The sequence below is a fragment of the Numenius arquata genome, chromosome 14, assembly GCF_964106895.1.
Source record: "Numenius arquata chromosome 14, bNumArq3.hap1.1, whole genome shotgun sequence".
In the NCBI taxonomy this organism is placed as follows: Eukaryota; Metazoa; Chordata; class Aves; order Charadriiformes; family Scolopacidae; genus Numenius; species Numenius arquata.
In genome coordinates this window covers 7156308-7178346 of record NC_133589.1, presented here as the reverse complement: position 1 = coordinate 7178346, position 22039 = coordinate 7156308, and the positions used below count along the sequence as shown (strand labels likewise).

At 51.0% G+C, this 22039-nt stretch overlaps 1 protein-coding gene across 1 annotated transcript in view; it reads right to left on the bottom strand.

Annotated features, from left to right (window-relative positions):
• Positions 1-509: 509 nt before the first annotated feature.
• Positions 510-22039, bottom strand: part of TRAF7 (TNF receptor associated factor 7) — a 35724-nt gene continuing 14194 nt past the window's right edge. The window contains exons 3-21 of the mRNA XM_074158271.1: positions 21763-21820; positions 20530-20621; positions 16169-16285; positions 14741-14833; positions 12951-12984; positions 11068-11251; positions 10208-10342; positions 9037-9254; positions 8397-8470; positions 7294-7342; positions 6641-6768; positions 5476-5558; positions 5018-5057; positions 4469-4585; positions 3168-3290; positions 2239-2358; positions 1890-2021; positions 1567-1686; positions 510-1317 (exon numbers count right to left, since the gene is read on the bottom strand). Coding sequence (XP_074014372.1) covers positions 1303-1317; positions 1567-1686; positions 1890-2021; positions 2239-2358; positions 3168-3290; positions 4469-4585; positions 5018-5057; positions 5476-5558; positions 6641-6768; positions 7294-7342; positions 8397-8470; positions 9037-9254; positions 10208-10342; positions 11068-11251; positions 12951-12984; positions 14741-14833; positions 16169-16285; positions 20530-20621; positions 21763-21820 — 1932 coding nt within the window. The 3' untranslated portion in view covers positions 510-1302. The remainder of the gene's footprint in view (positions 1318-1566; positions 1687-1889; positions 2022-2238; positions 2359-3167; positions 3291-4468; positions 4586-5017; positions 5058-5475; positions 5559-6640; positions 6769-7293; positions 7343-8396; positions 8471-9036; positions 9255-10207; positions 10343-11067; positions 11252-12950; positions 12985-14740; positions 14834-16168; positions 16286-20529; positions 20622-21762; positions 21821-22039) is intronic.

Genomic DNA, 22039 nt, shown 5'->3' with positions numbered 1-22039 from the left:
AAATATTTAAAGAAAAATAAAAAAAAATAAAACCCCTGATGGGCTGCCAGCCCTGTTTGTGTCCAAAAAACCTTGACCATCACATGCAATGGCTCCTGCGGTGCAGCTGGGGCTGGCGGGTGGTCGCAGGGTCCCAGGCCGTGCTGGCACGGTGGGTGCCGGATGCTGCGGTAGGTGCACACGTGTCCTCGTGGCGTGGTCGTGTCTTGTTGGGTGTACGTGCCGGACAGCCCAAGGCTACCCTTGGGTCCCTCTGCCCTGGGCGGGTTCGGGTGCTGTGGGGCGTGTGGCAGCCTGGCTGGCTGGGAACTGCGCTTCCCCCCGAGGTGCCCAGTCTCTGCACCCCATTTTTCGCAGCGGGGGCCGTGGCCACCCTTCCAGGGCAGCCAAGCGCGGCTGTCGGCAGCAGCCACGGGGTGGTCGGGCACAGGCTGGAGGCAGGAGCTGCCACGGGACCGGTGCTGGCCGCTGGCTCCTGACGAGAACCTGCAATAACTCACGCTGGCCAGGAACAACTCTTTCTGCTTTTATTGTCAATGAAGAAATAATCAAATCTATATTACAATCTTAAAAACAGTAGAAAATGTGAGTAAAAATGCAACAGAGGCTTTTTCTCTTTAATGTGGAGACCATTATTACAGGGTGGTGAACAATGGGCTTGTGTTATTTGATTTGAGAACTAGCTGTGGCATAAAAATCGTACCTGGCTACTCAAGAAAACACCTCTTCCCAGATGGATCTGTGGATCAGCCTGACATGTTGGCAGTAAAATTAAATACTAGAGACAGAAAGGGGTCGGGGTCCCAACCCAGGGCAAGGCCTAATGCTCAGTTCTACCATTTACAAAGGGACCAGCCTCCCAGCGTCACCGCCCTGACCAGGCCAGCTCCTGCCTGTGACAAGCTGAACCATTCAGTCCCATCACTGGCCAAGGGCTGCGCTGCCCGGCTTCTCCCAAGCCCTGGCCCCAGAGGATGCTCCCCAGCTGGGGGGGGGATGCAGTCAGAGGAGGGCACTCTGCAGCAAGAAAGGTGCGGGCACCCAACAGCGTCCTCTGCGTTTCCAATCATATATGGCAGATCTGAGGGAACATCTGGAGCATCCGTGGGCAAGACCCATCCTGAGAGCTGCCAGCCGGGGTCCTTGTGGGCGGGGGAACCGGCCGATGGGCAGTGGCGGGCAGTGGTCGGTGTGGAGAGGAGCTGCAGCAGTTATTTCATAGTGGTGTTAGTCACCCAGCAGGCCGACGGAGGGGAGGAGTTTTTTGGTCTTTCAGTGTGCAGGACTAGTGTGGCGCTTTCACTAGCATGTCCAGACCTGCGGGGGAGAGACAACAGAAACCCGTAGCAGTGACTGTTCTGAGCAGCTCTTTGGGCTCTTCTTCAGCCTCTTGTGGAGCTTCTATTTAGGCTTCCAGCATCCACCACACCCTCTGTCAGGAGTTAAACCTCCCACCCATTGAGAACCATCCCCGTGTTTGTTTGAAACAGCTCCTAACTCATTTAATGCCCTAGTTCTAGTACTGGAAGAGACCAAACCATCAAGGAGAAGCCTGAGGAAACCAACCTTTACAGTGCTGTCCACGGCACCGGAGAAGAGGCGGCCCCTGGAGACTGCGAGGGCAGTGACACTACCCTGGTGTCGCAGCAGCGTCTGAGTACAGATCATGTTGTCCATGCTCCACACCTACGGGCACACAGGAGATGTGAGCCAAGTGAGGGGCATGAGGCTTTGGCACAACCCTGAGCACCGGGAGGGATGGGGGATGCCATAGGGTTTGAGCCAGGTGACACAAATTAAACACGAGGATCCCCCATCCTCCCTTTCCCTCAAGGCTGTCCATGTTTTAACAAAGGCACAGATGCAGCTGCACAGTCCTGGACACGTACCCTGAGAGACCGGTCATACGATGCACTGAAGACTTTGGTTTGATCCGGTGTGGAGATGACAGCGAGGGCGTAAACCGTACCCACATGCCCGGTCAGCGTGCGGACTTGTTCCTTTGTCTCTATATCCCAGACCTGCAGGAAGAGAGCAGTGCTCAGAGATTGCGCTGGGCCACAGGCCTCCGACTTCTCCTCCGAGAGGTGATTCCACCTCCACACACACCTCCAGGGTGGGTGCTGCACCCATGTTCTGGGATTGCCATAAAGGAGATCGGCAGAGCCAGGCCCCCATCTCCTTGCCCCTCTCCCCCAGCCTCAAACCAACAAATGCATCAAACCCCACAGCCCTTACATGGATGAGGTTCTCGTAGGTGCCACACACAATGTGGTGGTTTGTCACAGCGATGGAGTAGACGCTGCCTCCTGATGTCTGCAGAACGTGGACACACTCCAAGTTGCGGATGTCCCAGATCTGAAAGAGACAGCGGGGCAAAGGCAGGATGAGACCCATGGAGGGACCCCTCTCCATGAGGAAGCTCCCTTGAAGCTTTTCTCCAGCCACGCATGGAGTCAGCCTGGCTCCATGTGTGCCCAGATCACATCTTTAAGGACAAATCTGTTCAGCTGGGAATGTTGAGTAGTGATGAGCAAAGTCCTGCTGTCTTATTTAGCTGCCCAGCTTTAAACATCCAGGCTGAAAGAGTTGTGGAGCTTGCACACCCTTTGTCTGTAACTACGCACACGCATGTGCTCACACAACGCAGTCCTTGATTGCACTAAAAACTGATGCAAACAAATTAACAGGGATTTATTAACACTGAGGAGGGTAACTTCAAATTCTCTTGTGTCACCCAGATGCTGAGAGGTGAACTATTCATCAAAGCCTGAGACAACACAGATGAGGGCATTTCAGAACCCACGCACAGATTTATGGTAACTCTGCAGCCAGACAGTGACCTTCTCCTCTTATCAGCAGGACTGTCAGCACAGATAACGGTGCAGCAGCTGCGGAGGCAGCATGAGGCACCATGGCTGTGAGGCCGCGTTTTATCTTAGCGAGCATCCCCCAGCAGCTGCGCTCCCAAGGACCAGCCAGAGCCCAGCCTTTGTGCCTGAAAAGATGCAATCAGCACAGTAAAACCTAGTGTGTCAGCAACGCTACAGCAGTGCTCTCAGCAGCCACCTTTTGTCCTGCTCCACCAACCTATGCCGCAGAATACAGATACTAGAGGCATGGGGAGAGCCGATGGCTTACAGTTGCCACGAGTCTTGGGGTCCTACCTTGATTGTTTGGTAAGATCCGCTGTAGAGATAGTTTTGAGAAGCCACCAGTGCTCGCACCCAGTGATTGAGACCTGTCAGCTCCTTCTTCAGTTTGAGCTCAGTACCTACAATATCCCAGACCTGCAAAAAGCACACACAGACATGGAGAAGAGTCTCGGTGGGATGGGGCAGTGATGGGACAGAACAGGTCAGCCTCCAGCTAAGAGGCCAGGCGCTGCCCTCCCCTGCCCAGGCACCACAAGGCCCTTCCAGCTCACTAAGGGGAACTTGGGATGGTTCTCCTGCCTCATGGGAATCGCCTGAACCTGCTGACTTCCAGATAAAACACAATAACTATGCTGAATAAGCACGTTCCCTGAGGGCCTGGGAGAGCTCGCTTGGAGTCTGCATTATCACTGGCAGAGACCCTTCCTGAGCAGAGCCACAGGCTTGAAAAGCCTAAACCAAGTCTGCAGCAAAAAACTGCTCTGGACTTCCACTCCCAGCCTGGGCCCACAAAGCTCCATTCCCACAGCTCCTGGGAAACCCTGGCCGAGAACCCCAGAATGCAGGGATCGACAGATCTCATCCCATTGCTCCGAACAGCACTACTGGCCTGCTCAGCTCATCTGGCAGGAAGTGGCTGCGGACAACAAAAACAAAAGGCCCCAAGTTCTCCTTCTGCTTAGTGCTGTCTCATTGCTCCTCCAGCCCCGAGCACTCTCTAGACAGCTGAAGCACTCCAGGTCCCAAAAAGAGCATGCGCCCTCTTACAGATGGATGGTCCCATAAGCCGTCTCACCAGGAGCTGGAAACAGAAGCAAGGGAATCTAGCCAAGCCGTTAAAGGGCAACTTGCAAAGCTGTTCCCTGATTTCTGCAGGCTTTAGGTAAAGAATGCAGATTCAAGATCCTTTGGAGGGGGTTTCAAAACAGGCAGCCTGAATCCCCAGCCAATTCTAGATGCCAGACACAATTCCCAATGGTCTGAGCAGGTCCCTTGGCGGCCCAAGGGCACACAAATTCAGGAACTGCCAAGATACTCCACCTGCAGTCTCAGGTTTACAGAGTTTGAAGAAACAAAAGTGTTTTTTCAGCCAGGTCCCAGAACATCTCTGACTTCAGCACAGAGCACGGGCTAAACCTCTGCAGTGCTGGCTGCTCTGGGTAGCTGTGCTTCTCTGTGTGGCTCAGAAGAGCATAGTAACAAGGTCACCTACAGACCAAAATGCCACTTTCTTCCTGTTTGGACACTGCTGCCTGGCAGTTCGTACCATGGGGACTCAACTCAGGCCAAACAGAGCCATCCCAGAGCTCTACCTTGATGGCTTTGAGAGAGCCGCTGAACAGCATGTTGTGCGAGGAGACCAAAGTGCAAACAGGATTGTCATGTGCTCGGATCGTGTTCACTTTCTGCAGGTTTTGAATATCCCAGACCTGCAAAGGAGAAGAAAAACATGCGTGAGGGGCTGGGGTAGACCTCTTCTGCTGAAGCCCTTCCCCTTTGCCTCTGGAGGCAGGAAATCACACACAGGTGAAACCACAGGCAGGACAGGGCATTTGTATAAGCCACCGTCCTGGACTGATCCGGACTAACCCCCCAGACTCAACTCAGAGCACCAGCCTCCTGCCCCCCTGCAGGAGCGGGGAGGGGGAAATCCAGCTTGCAGGAAACACCCAAATCCAACCCACGAGTAACCTGGCTGAAGGCAGTGGATAAAGCACACACGGGTTATCAGTCTTCCGCCACTGCCGGCTGAAGAGCCTTAGAGAAAAAAGGACGCAGGTCCCTGCTCTACAACAGCCTGGGGCTGGCCTTGAGGTCTCACATCCCAACTGCGAAGTGGAGGAAGGGTCCTGGGTACTCACAATAATGGTGCAGTCAGCAGAGCCACTGTACAGCTTGTTCCTGTAATGTCACCAGAAAACAAAGGGAGGTCAGCGAGGGAGAGTAACAAGTGCAGGGCCCCAGCTCATTCCCAAGCACTGTGCTGGGCCGGGAGCTGCAGTCCCACAGCCTCACTGGGACGACACTAAACACATTGGCCCCAGGAGCAGAACTCGGGTCTCGTGGGGAGGCCAGGCTGGGTTGGCCCTTCGAGCAGGAGGCCAAGCACCCTGCTGGTGACCAGGGAAGGAAGCCAGGACAGCAGGGAAGGATGAGACTTCCAAAGAGATGTGTGCTTTGTCAATTTTTAAAGAGCAAAGAGGCAAGATGTGCCTCTCATGCACAATCTCGGCACATGCAGGACTGAGGATGGGAATTGTAAGGACCCCAGTGCTCTCCCTCCTCCCTCCTGCAGGGGCAGGTGTCCCTCTCCACTCACCCCTGGATGCAGAGAGCCAGTACAATTCCATCATGACCCTCCAAGGTCTTTTGGCACTTGTATGTGGTACAGGTATCCCACACCTAACAGGAAACACAAGTCAGCAGAGGGTCACACGCCGGCAGACAGAGCAGCTGGGGACCTGGGCAGGATGTCAGCAAAGCCACAAAAGCACCGAAATGAGGAAACAGGCTGACACCTGGGCACCTGCCTTCCGGGCTCCCAGGCAGAGATAAGCTTGTCTAGGAAAGGAAATTTACTGCAAAGGGTCAGGTTGAAGTTAATGAAACACTGGACAGCAGCAGGCATCAGCCCTCTCCAGCTCTGCCTTTCAGAGCCCAGGCCAACACAACACACTGAACCAGAGAAGCAGCTCTTGGGCTCCTGCTTTAGCAATTCACGCCCCGTCCTAGGGCTGCAATGGCGCAGCACAGCCTCCTCTGCCACTGCAAAGGTTCTCCCCACTGAGCACACACCGCTCTCTCAAGAGAGGGAACATGGGAATGCGGTGCCCAGAGCAGCCAGGACAGGGCAGAAAGCTGTTTTCCTTCAACAAAGTCCAGCAATATCCATTTTCTTCCATGTGGCTCTCGCTATCGCTCAAAGAAAATAAATCAAAGCTCTGCTCCTGCCAGGGTTAGTCACGGCAGCCCACGTGGCTCCCCAGCCCAGCCAGCAACCACCAGCAGCCAACACGGTGATACTGGGAACTGTTGTTTGGGCTGCACTGGAGCACTGCTGTCAGTTTGAGTTACTGAAAACAGGTCAAAGAAAAACAAACATGCCATAAAATGGAAAAAGGACACATCTGATCAGGAAAAAATGTTTTTTTTTCTAAGATGACTTTTTATACCAAGGGAAAATAAAATCAGAATCTGAAATAGGCTTGAATGCCCTGAACACCATATAAAGCAAAACCACCAGCAGCAGGAATGAGATTCTAATCAGGGCTTTGCAAAAACCATTATTTGTCTCTTCATTTCACTGTCACATAAGATTTCCTCGCAGAGAATTTTGCCCAACTATAATTGCAAAGAATCTTTTAAGATTCTTTGGGAGTAACTTTGGGAAGTGACATCCCCCCACCCCACAAACTGCAACTCGGCTTCTGTCCCTGAAGCACATTTACAAACGCAGAAGATACACAGAAGAGACAAGCTCTTACCTTAATGGTTTTGTCTGAAGAGCCACTGAAGAGCAAGTCTCCTATGGAGTAAACGCACAAACACCACACAGGGCCCTGGTGTCCCACAAAGGTCCCCTTGCACTTGAAGATCTGCTGAGGATCATAGGCTACAGAAACAAGAAGGCAGGTAAGAGGTGGGAGAATAGTACTGCACCATGTCACAGTGAGTTCGGAGGAGATAGAGCTCCCTGCAGTGGCCCAGCAGGTCCTCCTTGCACTTCATGTTGTTGCAGGCCAGAAGGAACCCTGAGACTCTCCAATCTGGCTGGAAGGTCTCATGTCCCACCCTTACAGCTCATCGACTTATCATTGCTTTGAGCCCCAGGACTCATGTCCCTAATGCAACTCCTGGGCTGGACCCAGGGAGGCCACAGATGTAGAGTCCACTTGACATGTCCCCCCCAGCAGCTAATAACCCTGCAGCACCGTGAGTTCCTCTTCGGCCAGTGCTTCTGGCAAACTCTCCCACCAGTACTTTCTTCCTGCAGCAGTGGTGGCCCTGGGAACAAATCACTGCTGCACCCAGAGACAACTGTTACTTTGCTTATCTGTGACAGCGCCTAAAAGGGCTCACTGGGCCACCACCCCAAACCCAGCCTGAGAGGATGAAAACCAACCACATGCATACTTACATCCAAGGATGCCCATGTTGAGCCGAGCATTAATGTGGGAGAGCTCATCCTGAAAAACAGAACAACCTGCATGAGCTGCAGAGCCATCAAGACCAGCCCGCCCTTCTGGGCATGGCTTTAAGGCTGTCCCCCTCCACTGCTAAAGCCACTCTTGCCTTTGGACAGGTCTTGACTCCCTGTGAAGGCCCTCCCTCAGCAGCTGCCTCATTCTCTGATCAGAGGTCTCCTGCTCTAGGACTCTATGCGTACATCCCTCTGTTACCTCCCTCCAGAGACCAGGGGGCTTCTGAACAGCATCCCAGACCTGCACTAAACTCTTCAGTATTCAGGCAGGCACAGAAATACCTTTTAGAATATACTGTCCTTGCTCTGCCATTCATGAGAATGCTAAAAATAATCAAATCAGTTACAGGGACTGCTTGCTCAGCGGGGCTTTCAAAGCCCACCTTGCTGGAGAAGAATTGGAAGGTCTCTTTGTAGTCTCCTCCACAGCTCAGTCCCTACTGCATCCATAGGGACTCTCTTCATTAGTATGCTCAGGTAAACCAGGATGAGCTCCTCCTGATCAGTACATCCAGTGGGATGCAGCCTGCCTGAACTAGGGAGGAATGTCTATCTAACATCAGTGCTTGAATAATGTCCAAAATCATGAGACAGCTCTCAGTCCCAGCTTGTTAGCAGGAATCTGCTTATCTTCCTGCTTTCTCCACAGGCAGGGAGAAGGGCACACTGTCCCTGGCTAGTATCAAAGGTACAGGAGTGCCCAGGCTTTGGAGCAGAGGGCTCTCTCCTTGCTGCAGGGGTCATTTCCCTTGGCAACACATTTCAAGAGCAGCAACAGGCTGAGAAAAGCCAGCAGGAACAGTTAAAATGGCAGCTTAGATGCAGTGACCAGAATGTGCTCACTGAGCTGTCTTTAACTCAGCCTAGAGGAAAACTTTGACCAGACCCCAGCTGCAGAAAAACTGAACCTGGGGTGAGCAGAGCCAGCAGGAGGGAACCCCAAAGTCTCCCCCCACTGAAGGAGAAGCCTAACTAGTAGCAGAGCCAGCAGGTAACTGCATGCAATCCCCACTCTGCCCAGGGCCCCAGCCCCTCCTCACGTTCAGCATGGAGGCATCCCTGCGGAACTCCATCAGGTCCTCGCTCAGCTTGCTCTGGTTCTCATCCAGCACATCTACGAGAGATGGACAGGCCCACAGTCACTGCAGAGTCAGTGACGGCGTGCAGGGGAACAGGCAGAGGACACCCACTGACACCTAACCTCTGAACAAGGAAGGAGGAGAACGCACTGCAGGAGGGTGACTGCTACTCAAATGCAAATTGTACTTGGATGCTAAAGACCTGGCAAATTTCAGAGGCAAGACAGTGCTGAGCACAGCAAAGGTGTCCAAGAACCATGCCTGCTCCAGGATGGCTGCACTGTTGACTATTCAACTCACTAATTTTTATGGGGGCCTGTGCCCATGAACCACAAAGGAAAAAGTCATGGGAGAAAGGTGGTAGCTGCCTGCAGACATTTCTAGGACTTGCCATGTGATGGGTGACCGCAGGATTAGGTTCCATGATGTTCTGGCAGCAGAGAAGTCAATGGAACCCCTATTTATTTCTCTGCAAGGAACCTTCTGAAACCTGCTCAGCACCAGTTTTAAACACGGAATGAATCCTGTAATGCACCATCCTAACAAAGAACTACTCTGTCCCTACAGCTCTGACCACAGAGCTCATCCAGTGCAGACTCACCAAACTTAAGTTCCAGGTTCTTCTCCAGCTGATCGATCTTCTCTGAGAGCTTCCCCAGCATAGAGCGCAGGAAGGCGATTTCCTGGTCCTTCTGGGCCATTGCCACCTGCATCTCATGGAAGCGATCGTCTGTCTGCTGCAGGAACTCCTTCAGACCCTCGAACTTGCATGTCTCCAAGTGAGTCTCATAAGTGTCTTGATTTCCTATGAATGTACACCTACAAGGGGAAGGCAGACATTGGCTGGAGCAGAGCTCACACTGGAGACCTCTTTGCTTGGCTGACTCTTCAGAGGGAGGTCTGAGGCCTGTGTGGGTCCCCAGCTGTTCTGCTCCTAGCAGGGGTACTGTGGTTCACCATCCTGCTGGGTGCAGGCAACTGCACGGCAACAGAGAGGCCAAACAGTTCCCATTCTTCCGGCCAGGACATTGGCCCCAAACTGCACTGTCTGTCTGTCTGTCTGTCTAGGAAGTTGCAAGGAAAAGCAGATCTTAGGCAAGAGACAGAATGTGGTGTCAGTTCGTGTGCCCCCCAGTAGCCAAATCTAAGAGCCATCAAAACCAATGGAAAAAACTGCAGCTGACCTTGGCAGATGCTGAGTTGGGCCTGCAGCATGGCAAGGAGTCAGGGCTGCTCTGCCAGGACTTGCCTTGCTCCACTTTTGCCAAGACATCTCTTCCCACGACAGTAACTTTAACTGTGCATCCTGCAGGGAACCCCCAGCCCGGGCTGCACTCCTGCTCAGGTGACAATCAACCCTCCAAGGCTGCTCAGCGCTTCCCTTGCCCTGGGAGAAGAACTGCTTTGAAAGTTACTGCCACAGTGCTCCCATTTCCCTTGTACTCATCCTCCTCCCTGCCTGGCTCTGGCCACATCCACCGCTTTGACTCTCCTCCAGCTGGTTCTTCTGCCTACGCACCTCAGCCTCCTCCCTGGCTGCCAGCAGGGCTTACAGCTGGGCAGCGTGACCTGCCCCTTCTCACAAGAGGCTCGGGGGCTGCCTTCCGCAAGCTCCGCAAGCCCCGCAAGCCTCATCTCCGTCTCAGGCCAGTGCACAGCATTGGGTAGAGTTGCTCAGAGCCCACAGGGCTATCCCAAAGCTGCAGCAGCCAAAAAACAGCTCAGAAATGAGCTCAGTGCATCCTTCCCACTAAAAAGCACCAGCTCCTTACCCGTATTTGGAGTGGGGACATTTTATGTGCTCGCACTCTTTCAGATGTGCCTCCAGGTTCATTTTCAGGAGAGGTGGGCAGCTGGGGTTATTGGGGCAGCGAACCGGCCTGTAATCACAGCTGCTTTCATGATCTCTGCCCATGGAGAGAAGCAAAAGGAAGGAAAATCAGGGATAAGCAAAAATCAAAGCTGGAAACAACACAGACCGTCAGGAAAGGAGCAAACCAGCCCTGTGAGACTGTCAGATGATCAAAAGTCTCCTGCCCTAAGACTGCAATTACAGCTTTAAATTCTCATTTGGCCAGTAAGTTGAGAGTAATAACAGGCCACATTTATGCACGAAACATCTACTTCTGCAGCTGATTGACTGAGCCTCCAGGCAGATCTCAAAAACAGGCAATGGCCAGGTGGTAGGGAAGACAGTGAATGCATTTAGGATGGGAGGGAGATAAGATTTCCAATTCCTAGCATAAAACTAGGATAACTCGTCTCACAAAAAGAATCCCAGGGCCTCTGCTTGACCATAGCCACAGTGTTTCACCCCACATGTGAGGTGGGTGTTTTCACAGCGTATTCTCTGTCCCGATGCTGAGATACTCAGGTAAGCTGGGAGCAGAGAACAGCGTGCTTTCCCTGAGTCCAGCCCTTCTGCCATCATCCTAAGACTGAGACACAGGAGAAAGAACTGTCGCTTCAAGTCACTCTGCCCATTCCCACAGCCCTGCACGCCCCAGCAGAGCACTGCTGGTGGAAGCTGCACTGTCCCCAGGAGCCGCAGGGCAGCTCAGATACGACAGCAGATTGCTGCTGGTGGAGCCCTTTCCCTGGAGAGGCTGCACGCTGGTAACAAGCCACTTACTTCCTGGCACTCAGTTTAATTGTAAACGGACATCCACGGGGGTCCACCTCGAAGGCAGCGGGCTTGCTGCTGGCTGCAGGCCGGCAGCCATACTTGCAGTGAATGAATAGCTCCCCGATCTGCTCGGCCACTGCAATGTTGTTAACCACTACGGTCAGTTTGGCGTTGTCCACGGGGCACTTCTCTGCCAGGAGGGGAACCAAAAGAGAGAGAGTCAGCAAGGGCTGTGACACTGCAGGAGATCTTATTCTTTTGCCTTCTCTGGCCAAGACGGCCAACTCCCAGATGGGTGGCAATGGAACGAGCCATGAATATTCACACAAGGTCTGCAAGCCACTATCTCTGGTTTGCCTTGGGCCTTGGCGAAAAGTTACAGTTTATGTTAATCCATGATAATTTGAGGTAGCTGCCAATGAAAGCAGGCTACACTAATTCAGACTACCTTGTGCTTGCTGAAGCGAGAGTATTCACAGGCAGTGACCACAAATCAGCAGATGCCCCATACATAATGAGCACCTCTCCTTTGAAGAGAGGCTGAGAGAGCTGGGGTTGTTCAGCCTGGAGAAGAGAAGGCTCCAGGGAGACCTTATAGCCCCTTCCAGTACCTGAAGGGGGCCTACAGGAGAGCTGGAGAGGGACTTTTTGCCAGGGAGTGTAGCAATAGGACAAGGGGTAATGGTTTTAAATTGAAAGAGGGGAGATTTAGATTAGATATTAGAAAGAAACTCTTTACTGTGAGGGTGGTGAGACACTGGAACAGGTTACCCAGAGAAGTTGTGGATGCCCCATCCCTGGAAGTGTTCAAGGCCAGGCTGGATGAGGCTTTGAGCAACCAGTCTAGTGGGAGGTGTCCCTGCCCAGGGCAGGGGGGTTGGAACTCGATGATCTTTAAGGTCCCTTCCAACCCAAACCATTCTATGATTCTGTGATTAATCCATTCCCCCACCCAGGCTGGGGCTCAGCCCCTCTGCCAGCAGCAGGGCACTGCAGGCCAGGGATGCTGCAGAGAACAGAGAAGACACGAGCTTTGAGGGCAGGAGCAAAACTGAGCAACTCAGGATTGCAACTGCAAAGCCTTTTTGCTACAAATCTGTTGGTCGGGATAGATATAGCACAACATGGTGACGGGGGTTAGCATGCAAAGCAGAGGGACCCTTCACATGTGGAAGAGAAACATCTTAAGGCAGAAAGAGCTGCTGTTTTGCTGGACGCCCCAGGGAGCCTCCTCAGGGCTCGCTGTTCTGGTAACACGAATGGCTTGGCTTTGTGCTGAACAATGGCTTTCCAAGAGGGGCACAGGCTCATGCCAAATAATGTCTTTTTTTTTGTAGCACAGAGTCCAAACCAAGCAGGAGCTGGTCAGGCCAGGCCAGCAGCCAGACACTTGGGCTTCATCAAGTTTCTGGAAGAGCTGGGTGAGCTTAAGCAGCTCTGTGTGCTGCCATGCACAGGCTCGGTGAGCAGCCAGAGAGCTGGCACCATGGCATGGGGGAGGAGGGGCTTGATGGGGCTCTGCCAAACACGGCCCCCCGTTCCTTAGACAGGCAGCTACAGAAAGCTTTCTGTCTGAAATCAATGGGTCAGCTCTGGGAGAGACATGTATTATCCTGGGATTATCCACTGCATATTCCAGGATTTGAGAACATCCTGTGCCCAGGAGCCAGGCACAGCCCCTAGTGCCCATGCTACAGCGTGTACCATCAGAGCTCCGACCTGCACAGCCACCCGTGCCGCAGCCCTCACTGCTGCAGTCACAGCCTGTGATGTGAGAGCTCATTTTAAGCCCTTCAGACATCTTTCTGCGGGTTTCTTTTTAAGTGAAAGCAAACAAACCAGAAAATAACAGTTTTGGCTGCACCACACAAGAACAGTTCTGTACTCACCAGATGTTAAGGCACATCTTCTACAAAATGTGTGCTGTGGAGACAAAGAGGAACAGCAGTGTCAGCGTAAACAATATTCGACAAAATATTCCCTGTGGCTAACGACGGGAAAGGTGGGAGATAACAAAGCCTGTGGCTCAGGGGCCTCAGCAGCTGTTCTGCCTGCTTTACAGCTCAGCACGCTCTTGAGTCTGCACCACAGGGCAAAAACCAGCTGCTTGCTCAGGCAGCTGAGAGTGAAAACGGGTCCTGTTCCTGAGAAGTACTAAGCACACGGTCTGAAGCTTTGAACAAGGCAAAACCCTGATCAGGCCATGATCATGGTGCAAGCCGAAGCCACACTCTGATGTTCCTACCCTTCAAGTCTGCATGGGGTTTCTCTACTTCACCCTCCACTTTAGTCCATGTCATTTCTCTCATTTCCCTGAGAAGTCCTCAAGGATAAGAGCAAGGGGAAGCGTGGCCTCTCCTTGTCCTTGGCCAGTCAGCCCATCACATGTATTTCTCTGTAGTTCATCTCATGTAGCTGAAGCTGTCCTGCTGTCAGGTGGACGGGACAGCTGGTTTGTAAGCCCATTAAGCCCACTGTAAATTTTGCCACTTAAAATAGCTCCCTATCTCTCTATTCCTATACCTGAAAGGTATAGTAACAATTTAACTTGATAAAGTAGCAAATACAATCTAACATGCTAACGAATGTAAAGAAAGGAACAAAGGCTGCAGCATTTCACCGGTCCTGAACTTGTCCCGTGGGTTCCCTGGAGCCTCCTCAGCCACATTCCCCTGCCAGAGGGCCAGCGCTTGGCAGCGGTGCTGGAGAGGCTGCAAGTCACTCTGCAGATTCGTTATCTGCTGCCCTGCTCACGCGGCCTTTTCCTGCCCTGCACAGCTGCATGGTGCTCTCTCCAGCTCTGCCAAACCAGGACTGCAAATGAAGCCAGTCTGCTTCCTGCAGCAGATTTTTTTTTTTTCCATATTAACCAGTAAATCTCACTGTCTCCGCGAAGAGCTGCTTACTGAAATGGTGCAGTTTCACTGCACCAACTTCCAGCACCTTTGGGGATAGCACCCTCACGGTAATAAACAATCCTGCTCTCAGCGTTTGTTGCTACAGCTCCATCTCAGCAATCAGAAGCATGTCATAAGCATTAGAGAGCCCCTCACAAAGCCATCTTTCTTCACATGTAGCACAGAAGCAGGAATAATATACAGTTTCTATTAAATTCCAGAAAACAGAATCTAGAAGAATATTCATAACACTCTGTCCCTTTCATTAGAGGACCTCAAATCCCTTTGCAAGCATTAACTAAATGAAGCTTCAAGCCATTCTTGTTTTATAACAGTTTTTTCACAACGGAAGCGCAGCCGTTCCTGGGGTACTCAGGAGGCAGCAGCACCCTGCAGAACCCTTCAGGACAGAGAACGAGGAGTTTTAGATCTCACTGAAGCCACATGAAGGGGACTGAACATGGCCAGGATAGGGAGGCTGATAGTACAGCTCTGGGAAAAACCTCCCAATTTTAAGCAAGCCCCAGGCTTCTCTGGCTAGCTGCCCAGTGCCCCACACACCCCACTGCAGGCTGGTGCAGAGCTGCCTTGTGGGGAAATCTAACACGTCCATCAGCATCTCTGCTCTTACGTTGGCCTGGCTTTCCCGGTCAGGGGCTGCCTTGTCTTTGCTCACTCAGGCTGACAGTCACTGGGGACAGCCAGGGCTTGGCTATAGGCTTGGCTTTCACGTAGGAAAACTGTGGAGCCCACGCTAATGATTTGGAAGAGTTCTGCCTTACCCCACAGGTTGTGATGACGGGATCCTTAAACACACTACAGCACAGTTGGCAGCACAGCTTCACGGACGGTTGTTCAGCAAACACCAGTGGCTCCTGAAGATGATGAGAGAAAGGGACAGAGAGAGCACAAGGATTAGTCCAAATGCAAGAGCCTCCAGCTCTGCAGCAGGAACAAAACAACTCTTCAGCGGTGAGCCTTGGGAACCTGGGGAACAGGGAACTAGGGTTTCATGATCTCAAAATAAACTTTTGTCTGGGTCTGCTGACCTCCAGTATGCAAGAGGCAGGGAAAGAATGAACTTGGGAATGGCTGGAGACCCTCAGCTCATCACAAACTGGGGGCCACCAACATCTGGCAGTATCAGGACCTGAGAGAAAACTGCACAGACCAAATTCTTTGCCAGAGTGACTCAAGTCACCAAACCTGCATGAGCTGCACTGTCTGGTACTTTTTCCTTGGTTGGACTGAACAGTGCATTGTCAAAAACGTCCCCTGTACTAAGCCTGAAATTTAAAAGCAATTTTAAAACAGCTTGCCCTTTTGTATTTTTGAAACATCCTGAAGGAAGGGCTCTTCCATTCCCTTATGAACCAGAAACAACATTGTTTCTGCCGCAACTGGCCAATCTCTCCAGTTTTGTTTACCAACTAAGACTGCCGGAGCATGTGGTCCAAGCACGTCCTCAGTGAGAGGAGAGGCACAGCTCTCCGCTCTACCCTGGAGCAGGGCTTCACGTTTCAGAGCATTTCAAATCAATCACTGCAGTTTGGTCTGTCTTTTCATCCCGTGCCGCTCTCAGAACTCCAAACACAACCCCCTGGGTTCCTAAATACGAAACACACGCTTTTATCCCAGATCTGTTGCAAAACGCCGCCTGACCTTTTATGCATCCAGTCTGGGGTTAGTTACGGGGTCACAAGCTAAGCTCGGCTTAAAAGCATCCTCCCCCAACAAGAGTCACATGTAGACAATTCCTTGTACCCTCCTGGGGCTTACAATCAAGTCAGTGGGGTGCCACGCAGCCCTAAATGCAGGATGGGGCTCTGAATCAGTGGGGAATTGTATTAGTCTTGCTGCCTGGGGCTAGACCACCAGCCTAAAGACTTGCAACCCCCTACTGCTCTGCAGCAGAGCGAGGGAATTACACATGACTGCAGAGACTTACAGTTTTTCTGAGAAGCAGAAAAGCCTCACCATTGTCTCCTCTGTACATATAGGGAAACAGCACACAAGGAAGCAAAGTAACTTGCAGAAGTCAGTGGTGGAAACAAAATTAAAACCAGGAGTCCCGACAGCCAGGCGTTTAGTTGCCAGACATCACAAAAATCTGCCCAAGGCAGCTCTATGTACTCACAAGAGTCCACTAAGCCACTCTTTTGACATTGAACTTCCTAATACTGCTCCTTCAGACAATCCCAAATACCTACTGGCTCCTCCTCTTCCTCATGGAGTGAGAACGTTGAGCGCAAGGACATGTTGGACTCAGAGTGCAATGAACGGACGGAGATAGCAGAGTCAGAGCGTCGTGGGGTGCTGATCGGAGGCTTCAAAGAGATAAAAACCAGTTCATGTTATTGCAAATAATTCCCCCCGCTCCAAAACCCTATGCACAGAGACTTCAAGATCAGTCCCCCCTCCTCCACAAAACTCAGCTGCTCCATTTGTTCATCCACTCTGCCAAGCTGCACCGAGTGGCTCCCAGAATTAGAGCATCTCGCTGCTGCGTGCCCTTCCCGGCAGCCGGTGACACCGCACCGCGCTCACAGACAGGACAGGCATGGTTCAGGTTTAACTGACTAAACCAAGCTGGCATCTACATTCCAAGCATGTAATTTTCTCAAAGGTGCATTCGTTTGCATACTTACCGTGCGCACCCGCAAAGCAACGGTTTGGAAGAATTAATCCTTCACAGAAAGCTTTGTAAATCTCCCCCAGAGACAGCTCCCAGCTTCTGCAATTTCTATAATCTCTGCAGCAGCACTTGTTGTTTCACTCGCTATCTAACTTCTGCCAAATTTCTTTGCGTAAGTGTGGAGACTTCCTTCTATTCAATTCAGTAACAGACTGGCTTTGTCGCTTCCTGCTCGGGAGGGGAGAGCTAAGTGGACATCGCGTGCACCAATCAAGAAAAATCCCACTGGTTACAACGGCCTTGGGATTGGCTTCGAGGGAATGTCGGTGCCGGAATATTAACCAGCAGTGCATCTCTACGGGTGGAATATCAACCAGCAGCGTGTAGCCAAGCTGCGATTCGGCGTCAAAGCGAAACTGGAGACTCTTCAGACCATGGGGTGATTGGATTTGGGGGTCTAGAGCAGCTGGTAGCACAGCCACTGCCGGGTTGCTCTGGAAGAGATGCTGCTGGCAGACTGGGAAGAGCACAGAGAGAAACAATAAAGGTCTTCAAGGAGCAGAACAGATGCGCTGACAAAGAAGTGGGAGACTGAAGCCACAAGCTTCAGACACAGCATCAAGAGATGACCAATGTCCAAGCTGCCTGCACCTGCACGCATCACACCTAAATGTGGCTTGATTGTAGGCTGTAGCCTACAACAGGCACAAACTCTTAAAGCGCTGTCTGGAAGCTCTGGAGATCGCTGGCCCTGCTGCCCACTCAAAGAGGGACTCTCCCTGGCTCTGGACCAGGTCAGCCCTGGCATTGTCCAGCTGGAATGGGGAAAGCTGCACAGACAAGACTCTGCTGCCCCGGGTTCCTGTCCTGCGCTACCTTGTAAGCAAAACATTTTTTCCTCATGTTCAATCTGAACCTCCCGAGTCGCATTTTATGTGCTTGCCCTGAGGGAAAGTAGGTAACATCAGACCCAAGGACAGACAAAAGCAATACAGGAGGCCAGTGGGGCAGTCAGGAAATTCAGCAATGAAAGATGTAAGAAGAGCTTCAGAGACTGCTGTTTTCCCCAGAAACAGACTGTGCTGCAGCCTGAGCACAGTCCTCGCTGGGCTGCAGAAGAAGAGCAGATCAGGATCTTGCTGGTTCTTCACACTGCTCTGCTTCTTAATTTTTATGATATTGGAATCCTAGAAGCTCAGTAATTCTGTACCTGCTTAGAAGCCAAAGCATAAAGCTCTTTTTTAATAAAGAAGGCATATTTATTGGCTAAATATGTCAACCTTGAGAAGGAATGGTTATAATGAGGTAAATCAATTTTATGTGTATTCGTTAATTTTATTATTTTCCTCCACTAGTAACAGAAGTTATCAAAATAACAGGAATGACTGTGCATAGTTCCCATTCTGGAGGTGACACAGAAATCAGGGCAGCAAAGGCAGGCTCTGCAGGGAGGCAGTTTTATCAAGACCAACATCCTGTGTTGATCACTGATGGAGAGGAGGGGGACCGCAGCCCACAAGCACTTCCAGGGGGCAAGGGTGTGAGACACAGCCTTGTGCAACACTGCGGGCTCAGACACGTGTGTCTTGGCTGGGCTAATGCTGGTGTAAACTACACAGGAGTGAACCGATGTGCTAAGAAAGATCACTCCACTTGGGCTGTGGTGACAACATTGAATGGCAGAGGCTGTGCCCAGGTTGTGAGGGACCCACATGCACCAAAGCCAAGGAGCGCCAGGCCCTGCCACAGGGGAGGGGTGGCACAAGTGGCACTGCTTCGGCTAGGCTTGGATTTGGGAAGATCTGTCAGAAGGGTCCCACCTCCCCACGGCTGTGCCAGGGCTATTTCTGCACACAACATCAAGCCCACCTTCAAACAGACCAAGGATGGAGTGCTCAAACATCTTCTGATGGAAGACAGAGCTTGTAGCTGGCCAGTAACTCACTCCAGCCTCTGGATCAGAGGTGAAGCTCCCTGTAAACCACTGAGACTTTGGACAGCCAGTCAGCTCTTCTTCCACATTTGTCCCAATATTCAGCTGTAACCTTTAGGTGCAGTTCCCATCATGTCAGCTACAAAAGCAGCCTCCGCATGAAGGTTCTAGTACAGTCCTTGTTCCCACTCCCTGTAGGCACAGCAAGGCTGGGAACCTGTGACAATGTTTACAGGAAGAATGACAGCAGCCGCTCAATAATCCCTGCCTTGCACACAAAACACACTGCTCTGCTTTTGGTTTCATTAACAGAAGCTTTAAAAAGAAAAAAAGAGGGGTGACAGAGGTCACAGGAGGGCTCTGACTCCTCTTCCAGTTGTCTCTCTGATGGCTGACAAGCCCTTGGCAGCTTCTGGAGAAGGGAAAACGTAGTGACAAGGAAGGGAAATCCCAGGTTATTTCTTGAAAAAGCAAAGGAAGCTTCCTAAAAGGGTTAGTGAGAGTTTGTCTGCAGCAGCAGGCAGAGCAGGGCTGTGGTGCTTCTGGTTTGTTTGTTAGCACCCAGGGCTGCAGGCTGCCTCCTGAACCACTCATTAACCCTCTTGCTATTTTTGCTTAAGAATATTTATTAGTCCAGGGAAGGTGAGCTGAGACTGTCCAAGAGGACTGAGGCTAGGTCCTAGGAGAGACCTCTCCTGTTCTTGGCTGCACATCTCAATTTGCCACCCTGTAGTTTTCAAAGGAAATGTAGTGTCCCCAGCATCCCCTGCTCCTCTGGAAAAGGGTGCAGTGAGCACAGCCCACAGGATCAGTGCTGACAGCCAAGGGCTTCCTGGAACAGTGGCCCAGCTCCACGGGGTCAGTGATGTGATGGAGAGCTGCATTTGCCAAGGACACGAGGCAAATGTTCAAAGGACTTTTTGAAAAAACAAACACACGCTCACATAAAAACCAGCAAGATCTCTGAGCACCAGAAGGAACTTTATGGGATGCTGACAATAAAGCTCTTTGCGATCTGGTGTCAAATTTGTTTTAAGAAGTGTTGTAGCTCCATACTGTTGCTGACCCCAGTCTCCGCTAGTGTCTAACTTCAGCAGCAGCAACGATCCATTCATCCCTGGCTTGGAAGCTGCATCTTGTAACCTGACAAAGTCTACTCCCTATACTTAAATCTAAATAGGAGCTTGTGGTTATGAGATGTGGCTGAAGCACCAGGAATAGGAGAAGATCAAGGCCTCAGAGCTGCCCATTCACTGAGGTTTGCTTTGCTCTTGCTGTTCTTCATTTGATAGATTTAGCTGATTTAATTTCTCTTTAAGCAGCTAACCTGAGGCCTGTTGGATCACTAAACTCCCCCCAAAGAAGTTACTCAGAAGTGAGTGTGATGAATGAGAAAGGTGGGCACAAAATTGGGAAGTCCTTTTCTGCAAAGATATCGCAAGACATGGGAATGGTTTGTGTGAGAAGACCCTGATGATGTAATCCCCAGCAGCCGAGAACAGTCTGTGGTGTCCAACATCCCACTCTGCAGGTTTCAAATGTGCTCCCTGTGGTCAGAAGCCCCATCTGGAGGTTGAAAGAGGAATGGATTTTCTGGTCATAACTGCAGGGCCAGCTGTGCTGCTGGATGGTCCATCCAACACGCTCTGATCAAGACTGACTGGCTTCAGCCAGAGCCGCAGCCAGACATCGCTGACAGTAGCTGCGTTTTCTCCCAAGCTCAGGAGATCCAGAGCACGCTGCTCACCTCATGCAAGCACCTAACGGTGCCAACCTAAAGCCCCAGGTCAGGAGCGGGCTCTGCTTCCCCACTGCACCAACCATGGGAGCAGCCAGGAAATGCTGAGGCTGGTCCTGCCTCTGGTGCAGACATTTGCCTCCGACATAACGCCGTGCATGGGAATGATGAGGCGGGCAGAGAAGTCCAGAGGAGCACCAGACATCTCTCATTTGACAGATAATCAGCTCAGCCAGACAGCAGGGGGGCTCCTGGCAACACCTACCATGCCATCATCCTCATCTCGTGGGGAGTAGGTGAGTGTGCTGGAGGAGGATGGGGTCCGACGATGCTGTTTAAAAGTATTGGTCCCGTCAGCTTTAAAGCAAATAAAAAAAAATGAAAAAAAAATATTAAAAGCAAGCATTTAGGTTCCTCAGTAATATTTCTGAGCTACAGGTCAGTCCCTGTAGTTGTAAACGTTCCTTGGAAAAGCCTATGGATTCCCCAACTCCAGTTCTTGACCTGGACATATCAGTGCAGGCAGAACAACCCCGATCTCCAATAGCTTGCTGAAATGCACGCAGCCCTTTGAAGGCAGCTCACCCAGAAAAGAACATGGATAATATTCTACCAGGTCCACAGGTTAAAAATACTATTAAGAGGAAACCTCATACTCCCACATATTTCAGTAACCAAGAAAAATTGCTTCGATCAAGGGAGGTCGGGATGTTCTTGCAGCACAAGCAAAGCGTGCTAAATTAAACTGGAGATATTTGTTTAAAGATCATATTACTGACGTGTATAACATTTTGAATGTAAAGATTCAGGAGTCAAAAACTATATAGATACCAGAGGGCTGTAGAAATGTAATCCAAACATTTCCCCCAGGCAGACGTTCGTTTCCTCATCTAAATCAGTGTGAAGTGCCACAGTTTATCTTTACTAAAGTAAGGGTATTTTTATTCCAAAATGAAAACAGATCTCACACCACGTGTCAGGGCTCAGATTCCTCACCTGCTGCGCTTTGAGGAACAAAGCACCAGGATTTTAAATGGGCATGTACACTTGCACCCCCTCCTGTCTGAGTTAAAAATGGCCATGGGGGTCTTACCAAAGTGTCCAGAGTGACACACAGTCAGGCACAGAGTGAAGATGAGAATTTTCAGCGCTCGTAATGATTGCATGAGAATTCAGAGATAAGATTTGGGACTGAGCTCTCTATCGAGCCCTGTTGTACTACCCTAATTTCAGCAAAGGCTTCCCAGTGGTACTGTTAAGTCTGCCTAATGGGAGAAAATTTCTGTGCATGCTCATTTCCATCACGCCTGGTGATCAGATGCCATGATTAAATAACACTTGGGCTGCATAATACTAAAACCAGCACCTCGGCACCTGTCTGTAATGAACACAGTGATTCTCCCAACAGCTTTATGACCTGTAAAACAACAACAACAAAAAACAGTAGGAATCACATGCAGTGCTCTGGGGAGAAGCTCAATGCATGAAATACACTCACCCTTTGTGATGGTTGTCACAGCAGAGTAGGCTGGACCAAAAGTTGTTTCCATTCTTGTCTGAAATATTGACAAAATGAAGGTCAGTGCGTATCACTGCAGCACAGCCCAAGGGCTCACCACCTTCCCTGAACTGGTGAAAAAATGTACATATATATTCCCAACTTCTATCTGTGGATATTGCGATTTTTAATAGGCAAGAAAGTACCATATTTTCAAAAGACATCTTCATTTTCTCAAAAGAAAGGATGAGAACATAAGGAGCAGCCCTAGCCCCTA